The sequence below is a fragment of the Nansenia antarctica genome (assembly GCF_963989245.1).
Source record: "Nansenia antarctica genome assembly, chromosome: 2".
NCBI classification, from domain to species: Eukaryota; Metazoa; Chordata; class Actinopteri; order Argentiniformes; family Microstomatidae; genus Nansenia; species Nansenia antarctica.
The window spans coordinates 59,438,329-59,449,243 of record NC_137675.1 but is presented as its reverse complement, the minus strand read 5'-3'; the positions used below and the strand labels follow the sequence as shown (position 1 = coordinate 59,449,243).

The 10,915-nt window shown below is 45.0% G+C and overlaps 1 protein-coding gene across 1 annotated transcript; it reads left to right on the top strand.

Annotated features, from left to right (window-relative positions):
* Nucleotides 1-2,781: 2,781 nt before the first annotated feature.
* On the top strand, nt 2,782-6,068 carry itpripl2 (ITPRIP like 2; the record flags this gene model as incomplete). Its single annotated transcript, XM_080523208.1, has 4 exons — nt 2,782-3,008; nt 3,750-3,996; nt 4,449-4,700; nt 5,022-6,068. The coding sequence occupies exons 1-4, from the start codon at nt 2,785-2,787 to the stop codon at nt 6,066-6,068; spliced, it is 1,770 nt and encodes a 589-aa protein (XP_080379334.1). The 5' UTR covers nt 2,782-2,784.
* Between the last annotated feature and the right edge of the window lie 4,847 nt (nt 6,069-10,915).

Below are 10,915 nucleotides of genomic sequence, written 5' to 3'. Positions count from 1 at the left end.
ATAAAGACTAGTTGAGAAAGAGGTGATTGTACGTGGTCAGAAGGTTTGAGTAAGTGCAAAAGAAAGGAACTGTCATGTTGATACTGAGAAGTTGGATTTTTGCTGCAAGGTCTGTTCAGCCGTGTTTGAACTTGAGCTCTGACTGAGCTGATGTGACCTTTCCCAAAAAAGGATGTTTGAGGTGCTGGTGGAAAGCCAGCGAGAAGTACAGAAACACTGTGTAAGGTAAGGGAGATGAAAGGGATATGGAAATGTAGCTGTAGCTTTTGGGAGGCCTATCTGATTGAACCACTCAAGCATTGGGATTGATTAACGATGTAATGACTAGTATACATCAGGCTGTGGTTCAGAACAGCATGGGTGGGTTTAGACATTCTCCTTGCTCCACAGGGAGGTTTGTGCAGAGTTCTAAACCCCACTTGTTGTTTTTACATTCCTGATCATTCTAAACCACTGGATTTGACAACATCCGGATGATGGTGACAGAGTTCCAAAAGACTCCTGAATCTTTCAGTTGGGGTATGTTGGGATGGCTGTTATCTACCATTTATGGTTCAGCTGGCTGCTCCCATCCTCATGAGGCTGGTGTTGCGGTGTGTCGTCTGAACAACCGCCCCCTGTCGGGCGACTCTGCCAAAGCATCCGTAGATTGAGGGGGGCCCCAGACCAATGACATGTTTTCTTAATTATACTTAGTGCGCTGTTACAAGTAAGCCTGTTGGAACATTAGGTTCAAACATGAGATAATCATGTGTGATTATGCTTGCTGTGTTGTATAAAATGGAATGTTTTCTCTTTGTTTTATATACCTACATTTCTGATTCTGATGTTTATTTACAATCAAAGGGGGAACTGAAGGATTTGAACAATATTTTGTATCACAATATATTATATCCACTGTGTTTAGATTAGATTCATTACAGAAGGTGAAAATTGGGTCAGAGGTGAAAATGCGTCTCACAAATCGAGGGCTGTTTACCAGACTGCTCGAGAGACGGTTTATTTCAGACACCAGCCGCAGGATGGTCTGAGGGGGAATGTCACCAACTGTGAGATGGGTGCTTATATGCTTCTGTCTGTGTGAAAAGATCTTGTTGTTGGGTTGGAGGTTGTTGCGAGCTGCAATGAGAGAGAGAATGTGCCTTGTACCATCTATGCGGCAATTCTGTAATTAATCTATTCTCCTGAGGACACAGTAACCCGTGTTTGAAGTCTATCATTGAACCCGAAGACCGTTTTGTTGAGGGGGCTATTTTACATTGAATGGTTGGAATGATACAACACAGACACGAGAGACATCTTTACCTGAACTATTTTCAGAGATCAATATCCTCCACCATAATCAATATCTATGACAATTCAGGGGTCATTACAGAGGTCGGTGGTGTACTGCTGATGGAGTTCAATGGTCAAGCTGAGGTCAACAGAAACAATGGACCTTATTGCGGACCTCTCACAGGGTACTTGTGAGGGAGAGGTTTATAAGAGCATTATTATTATTTATACTCCTGTCTCCACCCTCTTTAACTGCTGTCTCAGACCAGTATACAATGTGTATGCTGTTAAAGGGATATTCACTCACTCTAATATGAATTAGAGCTTGCTATAAATAAATAAATGTATAATGTTTTTGATCACCAAAATAAGATTTTTAAAGTGAACTATCTCTTTAGTTCTTTACCATTGATGGAAAAAATGGAGAGGTAGATAATTTAATTATTTAAAACGAGAGATATAACAGTTTGCTTCAATTTCCTTTTAAACGTTACATTGTTTGCCATCTATTCAGTTGCTCTCAGCTTGCATTTTAGGTTTAGATTGAATAGAATAATTTCATGCAGTAATTGTCTTTTTGTGCTGCAAGCTTTCATACAGTATCTTCTCTAAGAGTGACGTTGACGTCTGTTTCTTTAAGAGGAGAGGAGGTGGGAGGAGTATGTGTGTGTGGGTGCCTACTCTCTCACTCTCTCACACACACACACACACACACACACACACTCCCTCTCTCTCTCCTCTTTTTTTTAAAAACTGAAATTCCTCTCTCAAGAGTTTGGCATTTCCTCTGAGCTCACTGGCAGAAAAACCCGCACTCTCTGCTACAAGCGTGGTTAGTGAGAGAGAGAACAGGAAAGAGAGAGGGAAAGAACAAGAGACCAAGAGCGAGAGCGAGAGAGGGGGGATTTTCAAACTTTCTGAGTGAGCGAGAGGACAGATCACACCCTGAGCTCAAGGCAGCTTTAACTGAGGAGGAACTTCACAAAGAGAGACAAACATCACCTCATCATTTACTGAGGAGGAGAAGGGAACAAGGGAGTGTGACAGCTTCTCAGAGGAAACCTACTGCAGACCTGCAACACTTCTCTACATATAGAGCTGAAAAAAGAAAGGGAAAACTTGGTGATTCTCTTGTAGAGGACAAAGAATGAAAAAGAAATAGAGAATATATAGACAGAGGAGGAAAAAAAGAGGAAGAGTTGGAGCAAGAGAGGAAAGAAGGAGGGAGCAAGAGAAAGATAGAAGACGTGGAGTTTGGCTGGATCCTGAGGAACTGGAGGGCTGTGTGTGTGTGTATCTGCAGTGTCTGAAGTTGTGTTTGTGTCAGTATGGGTTAGCCTTTCCTTATCCTGCCTGAACTCAACTCTGCCATATCTACACTACATCACCAAGGCCTGGAGGTATATGAACAAACCAAGGAGTGAGAGAGGAACTGAGAAAAGTAGAGGGGGGGGAGGCGAGAAGAAGGACACATACGGAGACAGGGGGAAGGGGTGAAAGAGGAGAAGGATGAGTGTGTACACTCTCAACCTCAGGGTCTTCTGGCCTCTCTTCACTTGTGTGTTGACGGGGCTGGTTGTACTGCACCACATGGCCCACAGATTAAGCCCAGAACCAGGACTGGATCCTGGGAATGAGGCTGGGACAGATGGGTGCTCCGACCAGGGGCCCTCGGTCTTCTTCTCCCTCTTCAAACTCATCCTGGCCTTCGTACTGTGCTACCTCTTTATCAGGTACCTCATCCTCATCTTCATCACTTGTGTATGATACGTCTATGAACATATAATGCTAATGCGAATGTTAACATCTAACACACAGGTTCATATATGCACAATATTAAAAGTGCACTCCGTAAGATTCCTTGCTGCTCATTCATAATTTCAACACAATGTAATTTACGCCTTTATTGATATGATTGATAAATACCTTAGTGAGCTTAGTTGTTTCAGAGATCCCTCATCATCATCTTCATCCCTTGTGTATGATACATCTATACAAATATAATGCGAATGTCACACAGTTATCCAAACTTGAGTTGTGATAAGTTGAGTTTACAAGTAGGCTAGGTGCGAACATCTCAAGTTAGGACTTGTCCTTTTGTCCTTAGAAATGCAGTTTGTGTACTTTCAACAATGAAGAGCTTAAAATATGTTAGTCATTTCTGTCTTATGGACTAATCAGTCCTTGCATCCTACGCTCTATTTACACAATTGAGAGGGGTTACGTTTCTGCAGCCCCATCCCTCAGTTTTGTATCAAAGTGGTGGGGCTGCTGTTGGACATAAACACACACTTAGTGGGACTTAGTGTGTCTCCCTGTCTAGGTGTGCCCGATGAGTAACTTGAATGTGAAGGGAAAGGTAAATGCCCCTTGTGCAACCTTAGTATTGTGCCTTTATTGTTTAAAATGTCCTTGGGTATCTGGAAACGTGCTATGTAAATATAATGTCTCACCATTGTCATCCCTTTCAATAGGTACTGCTCCACTCATCCAGGGGGGGCTGGGAGAGGGACTCCAGAGGCCGCTGATGTGACTCAGAAATCAGGCTTGTCACGCCGGGAGCTCCTGGACGACTACTATGATCGCTGGGTGCGTCTCTCGCCCCACGTGGTGGGCCACAGCAAAGCAAACGTAGCCAAGTTGATCGGGGATCTGGTGAGAGCAGGGCGTGCCGATGTGCCCCCAGAATCCTCTTTGGCGTTCCGTGGAGACTTCCTGCAGGTAGGCATCTATGGATCAATGTCTCCTTGATTCCTCTCATCCTCTTTCCTCGCCTCTATTTCAAAACACTTTGGAAAGGGAGGGGACACTTTTTATGTTTACATTTCTTCTCCTTTCTAGGGGAGAAACATTAGATTCTCCTACAATAGGTTTTGACAAGAAAGCAAGGATAGAGGATGCGAGGAGTTGTGGAAAGACTTTTGAGATGAGGCGGATGGACGAGACAGGTGTGTCCAATCATTTCATCACATGGAGTTCCATTTGACTCTAAGTGGCGATAAGTGTCCTTTATAACCCAGTGGATGTGTATTACCACTGGAAGGTCCCAATGGACCTCCTCTCAGTGACAAGTAATGAATGGAACAATTTAATAATGTGGCTCCCATGAGTTCATCTTGGTCTCTTTCTGACTTTATCAACTTTCAGTGTAATCTTTCTTCCTCTCATTTCAGGTGGGCAGCTCGTACGAGGAGCACAAAGTGGGCTCTCCAGACTGCTTCGACATCCTGGTACCGTTGAGGGTGCCCAGGGGTCTGAGACTGGAACCGAGAGTCAGTGCGGGGGTAGAGAGGCAGGACGCAAAGGGGAAGAGGAGGGGGGAGGGGGAGAGGAACGCAACAGGGGAGGCGGAGGGGGAGGTGGAGGGGGAGGTGAAGGGGACGGCAACGGGGGAGGCGGAGGGGGGAGTGAAGGGGAAGGGAAAGGCAACGGGGGAGGCAGAGGGGGGAGTGAAGGGGAAGGGGAAGGCAACGGGGGAGGCAGAGGGGGGAGTGAAGGGGAAGGGGAAGGCAACGGGGGAGGCGGAGGGGGGAGTGAAAGGGAAGGGGAAGGCAACAGGGGAGGCGGAGGGCGGGGTGAAGGGGAAGGGGAAGGCCAGGAGGGAAAACTTGAGGGGAAAGGGGAAGACGGAGAGAAGCAGTAAAGGCAAAGAGGACAGGAAGGAGGATGACAAGAGGGAGGAGAAGGGTAAGGAGAACAGAGAGCCAAAGGAGGAGGGGAAAGAGGAGGAAAAAGAGGACATGAAGGAGGAGGAGAAGGCTGTCCAATTTGGGGGCGTGCCTCGGTGCAGCCTGGAGACCCCCCGTCGTGATGAGTGGGTCCGCAAACACCGGACCTTCACAGAGTCGTTCCTACGGTTACACCCTCAGGGATCATCACCTGAGAGGTCATCATTGGGGACAGTAGGGGGAGGAGCCTACAGACTTACCCCAGAGTCCGTCCTCCGCTGGTTCTACCCAGCCGTCCAGCGTTGCCTAGCAGCTGTGCGCTACCCTTACGACCAGCGTGCCACGCTGAGCCTGACGCTCAACGACGACCGTGTTCAACTGCGCCTCACGCCACACTCCGACTACGTCTGCTGCCACATCTCCATGGCGATACGTCTTCTCCCCGCCCTCCCCCTTGGCGACGGCCTCTATCTGGTTCCCACGGAAACCGCCACACCCTCAGACGCGGCATCAAAGGTCAAAGGTCACAACCAGGACCTGTGGACGCTTTACTTTCCCCGCCAAGAGCAAAAGCTGCTGGGATGGCTGCGGGGGCGTACCCCTCAGGGCTCCTGTCACCTGAAGTGCCTCCAGCTGGTCAAAGCCATTCGTGACCTGGGTGGTCAAGCTCTAGACAGCCACACGGGGGCGCTGTGGAGGTTAGTGCTCTCCTCCTACGCTCTAAAAACCGCCTGGCTACACCTGCTTCTCAGCACTCCTACCGAGGCCTGGGACGAGCGCCACCTGGTGGCCAGAGTAGAGGATCTATTACGGAGCCTCAGGGAGAGTCTCCAGAGTCGGGCCCTGGGCCACCTCTTCCTGTGTGGGGAAAGACCTTCCACCACCCTGCTGCCCGACTCTGTGGTGCTGCCCAAACTGGTGAAGGAGGCTGGGGTAGGTTCAGGGGGTGCATGGGGAAACCTTTGGGCGGATATTCCAGCAGCTTCTCTGGACCTGGTGTCGGGCCGGTTGGCCTACGCCTGGACCCACCTGCACCGGCTGATCCGGCTGGGCCGACCCCAGAGGAGCAGCCTGGGCCTGGGGAGAGCAGGCCACGGCCACTGCCAACACCTGGAGTCTGACTGACACCCACCAGCAACACTGTTGGTTTTGCATTTATACCGCCATTTTCTACTACTTTATGTTATCTGGGCAGGGAACAGGCTAAGCTAATCGCATGGCACATTCCTTCTTCAAACGTAGAGATAATGAGGAAAGTGGTCATTTTGGGCCAATTATTCTTGTGGAAAGGAAATGGTACACACCCATTTGGGGTATTTCCCCCAATGAAGTCTAATTTTAAATTCCGAAGTTACTGTATATCACTGTATGTATGTTGGTTTATGTACTGTATGGTGTCTTTATAAGTCGAGTTAAGCCTAAAGACATAGGAGCTGATTTGCTTTTACTAGGGTTAAGTGATTAGGTTTATCTTTGGCTGGTGTAGCTAAAACAGTAGGTCCACTGTGCCTTTGGGGTGAGGTGAACTGTATACAGAGCTACATTAAGTAAAATGAGATGGTAACCCGTTGCCATTATATAAGGACATCAGTAATAGTGCCAACATATCACATCTAACATTAACATCTAACACACAGGTTCATATACATGCTCAATATTAAAGTGCACTCCGTTAGACACCTTGCTGCTCATTCGTATTTTTAACAAATATCATTTAGCCCTTTATGAACATGATTGATACATACGTTAGTGAGCTTAGTGGTTTCAGAGACATGGGGCCGGTTTCACAGACACGGCTTAAGGCTAGTCCTGGGCTAAATCACACTTTCAATGTAGAATCTCTATTGAAGATGCTTTTTAGTCTAGGATTAGGCTTAAGCCTTGTCTGTGAAACTGGCCCATGATGTAGGACTATTTTCCTAATGCACATATTATGGATCGCACCTTTAACAGATGCTTGCGTCATGTGTGTTACGTACATATTACGTTACATACATGGGCCGGTTTCACAGACAAGGCTTAAGCCTAATCCTAGACTAAAAAACATCTTCAATGGAGATTTTACATTGAAAGTGTGATTTAGTCCAGGACTAGGCTTAAGCCTTGTCTCTGAAACCGGCCCATAGTGTTTACGTAGTGTGTCTGATGCCACAGACCAATTCATACGTTTTACCTTACGTTTCACCGGCAGTCCGTCTGCGTGGTCCTTGGCTGTTCCGCGTCACTCTGCGTCACACACATCCATACGCACACACATCCATACACACACACACACAGGCATGCACAGACGCACACCCCTCCTCTGGGACGCACCTCTGCTGCCTGTTGCCATAGAGACACTGGGGTCATTCACCACCCATCTTCGCTGTGTCTGCTCTAGTGAGGCACACATACATGCACACACACACACACACACACACACACAAAAGCACTTCATTGATCTTCCACTCCACTCAGCTGTCTGACAAATCTGCCCCGTTTCTGTTGTGTTTGTCTTCTTATTTGTGTTCCTCTGAGTGTGTGCTTTTGGTGTGTGTGTGTGTGTGTGTGTGTCCGTCTGTCCGTCCGTCCGTGTGTGTGTGTGTGTGTGTGTTTTCATTGTGTGTGTGTTTCTGTGTGTGATTCGGGGCTGTGACTGTTGTTAGTTATTCTTAGATGAAGCGGCCTGTTTCTTCGTGCTGTGTGTCTCATGTCTGTCCTCAGGGCAGGTCTGGACTTGCATTTGGGGAGTTCTAGATAAAAGGGCCATTTTGCCATCTGGTAACAGCTGCAATCAGACAAGAGTCTCTGAGAACAGAGTTTTTATCCATGTGATGGGAACTGGCATACAGGCTTGGCGTTTGAAAGTCGAAATGACACATTGCTGCATTGTGATGTGCTGAACGCCAAAAACACAATACAAATACACAGACACGCACTCAAACACACACACACACACACACACACACACACACACAATTAGAGAAATTATAGGAAGAGGTTGCATTGCTGCTCTGGCCTACTGGACGGTCAGGATTTCCTCACCCCAACCATAACCTTCTTTATTAGGAGCTTAGAGATGAAACTGACCAACCATAACCTTCTTTATTAGGAGCTTAGAGATTAAACTGACCAATCATAAGCTTCTTTATTAGGAGTCTAGAGATGAAACTGACCATAGAGCAGTGCTTCCAACTTCTACCTACACGTGGAGAACATGTAGCTGTAGCTTTGCCCTCTGGGTGCTTAAATACGGAACAGAATCTGAAAAAAGGAACTTTACGAGACACTGATTCCAACCAAAATAAATCCAAAGGAAGGAAACATGTTATACATCATGTTACATGTTATACATCTCAGCGACTTATTTAAAGGTACAAGTCACCCCCAAATCAAAACATGTCACAAGTCTTTATACTACAAAAGTGTGTGTGTGTGTGTGTGTGTGTGTGTGTGTGTGAGAGAGTATATTTCACATCACATTAAGAACCATTTGGAAGAATCAATGAGAAATATTGCCACAATTGATTTAGAATTGAGGGGGAACTATCGCTTTAAGGACTGAATGTATGTGCATATGAATATGATATATTTGTTTATAAAGGTACATTAGTTGTATATTTATATTGTAAAATATATTGTACTTAATGTACATAGAAATTGATATATAGAAAGTGGCAATCTGTATATATTTCCAGTGTAATTTATAAGCTATGTATACTTTTTTTTACATGGGCTGAAATAAATGTATTTTATTTTGGATTACATTGGATTCTGTTGTGTTCATTTCCTGTTACGACCATTAATCAAATCATGTGACTCACCTCTTCTCAGATCTCCAGCGCCCCTGGGCCTGGAGCAGTGTTTCTCATCCCCCGGTCTGTGGCGTGGCTCTGGCCTGTGGGATGTTACTGACTGGTGCCTCAGTTGGTTAGATGACACATAGTCACACTGCCCTAGAGTCATACTGTAGCTGCCTTCCAATTCTCAGCCTTTTTCCATGAGGTACTGGGTGGAGAACTGGATCAGGTTTAGAGGTGAGAGGAGATCTTGGCCATGTCAACGCCTTTCCTGACTACATTTCACATTTGTTGAAAGACTGTTGTCCACATTTAGATCAGCAGTAGACCTTAGGCTCAAGACAATCTAATTCAACCATAACTACAGTGTCTCATCATTTTACAGCCTTGAATAGTTTGACTGTGCGTGTGTGTTCACTTTTGCATGACCACATTTCTAATCCCATAAACAAACTAACAACGTCATGTGAAGAAGCTAATAACTTCCTCTAATAACTCTCTCAATCAGAAGTCAATTTGTCTCTCCTTGCAGAGGTCACCCCCTTGTGTATGTGTATGTGTGTATGTGTGTGTGTGTGTGTGTGTGTGTGTGTGTGTGTGTGTGTGTGTGTGTGTGTGTGTGTGTGTGTGTGTGTGTGTGTGTGTGTGTGTGTGTGTGTGTGTGTGTGCGTGCGTGCGTGCGTGCGTGCGTGCGTGCGTGCGTGCGTGCGTGCGTGCGTGCGTGCGTGCGTGCGTGCGTGCGTGCGTGCGTGCGGCTGTGTGCATGGCGGCACACATGTTATGATTGATTGATATATTATGTGATGTGATATGTCTTATTTCCACCTGAGAGAACTTCTAGAGCATTATCACAGTTAGGGGAAGAGGAAGTTTACCACATGGGAGCCACATGGCAGGAAGTAGTTTATTTAGTTTATTTATTGGAAGGATCCCCATTAGCTATACCCATAGGCATGAGCTACTTTTAGTGGGGTTCACATTACAAATAACATTTAACATATAAAACATACTTAAATTACAAATATCAAACATTAAAATATATCATACATCATACAATTTTACATTTGGCATAACATAAAACACTTATATATCTAGTTGTAGTCCACATTTAAAACATACATTACAAGTAACATTTAACATATAAAACATACTTTAAATTCCAAATATCAAACAATAAAATATATCATACATTATACAATTTTACATTTGGCATAATATAAAACACTTAAATCTCTAGTTACATAAAAATATAACAAATTATAACCATGTTAGAGAGGACTACACATTTCCATCTACGGTGCGTCACCATCTAGTGTCACAAGTTTGCTGTACCCAGGTGTTTCCTTATCTGCTTTTTGAACATATGTTTACTTGTCAGGTTTATCATTTCTGTTGGTAGTAGGTTCCATGACTTCATGGCTCTGTATCACTGTGCGTCTAAGAACATTGGTATTAGCTTTAAGGAGTGAAAACCTTCCTTCTGTTACTCGTCTAGTGACATAGGTATGTGAAGCCAAGTTATTATTTAGTTTGCTATACTGATCTGCTGGAGTTTTAGACTGTAAAAGGCTAGTGAGAGAGATACAGAGGGTTGGTGGGGGGACATTTACTGCCACTACTTCTTGACAGCTTGTGTCATCACAGGCATTCACTATGATTATCAATGTGACCTCTGAGGATCTTTAGAGCCAGAGCCTAAATAACCAGAGCAGCTCATACAGTCTATCAATCTAGAGAGAAAGATTAACTTCTGATCGTATCAACTAGTGCCATCTACAGTACGACAGCGTACATTTGTAGGTTATGAAGACTCATTGTGTAGTATTACCACTAGGCGGCACTCTCTCCCTGATGGGCTTTGGTCTTGTCGTAACTTGAATCAAACTGCCTGTTGCTGTTCCAGAGGAGAGGAGCAGCTAGACTATTGATGTCAGTTTATATTACCTTTTCCACTGCAACCGCTGAGTGGTTTCAGTTTGTTAATGGACTTATAGCCTACCTTTTGAAGTATACCCTTTATGATAGTATAGTAGCCTACAGTCATATATTTATTTGGTCTATATTGGGACATTAGACTTTTATATATATATGATTTATTTGAATATTTATATAAAAGAGTAATAAAAGAGTCTATGAAATGAATAGATGGAGGGATGGATGGATGGATGGATAGATACAGACACACACACACAC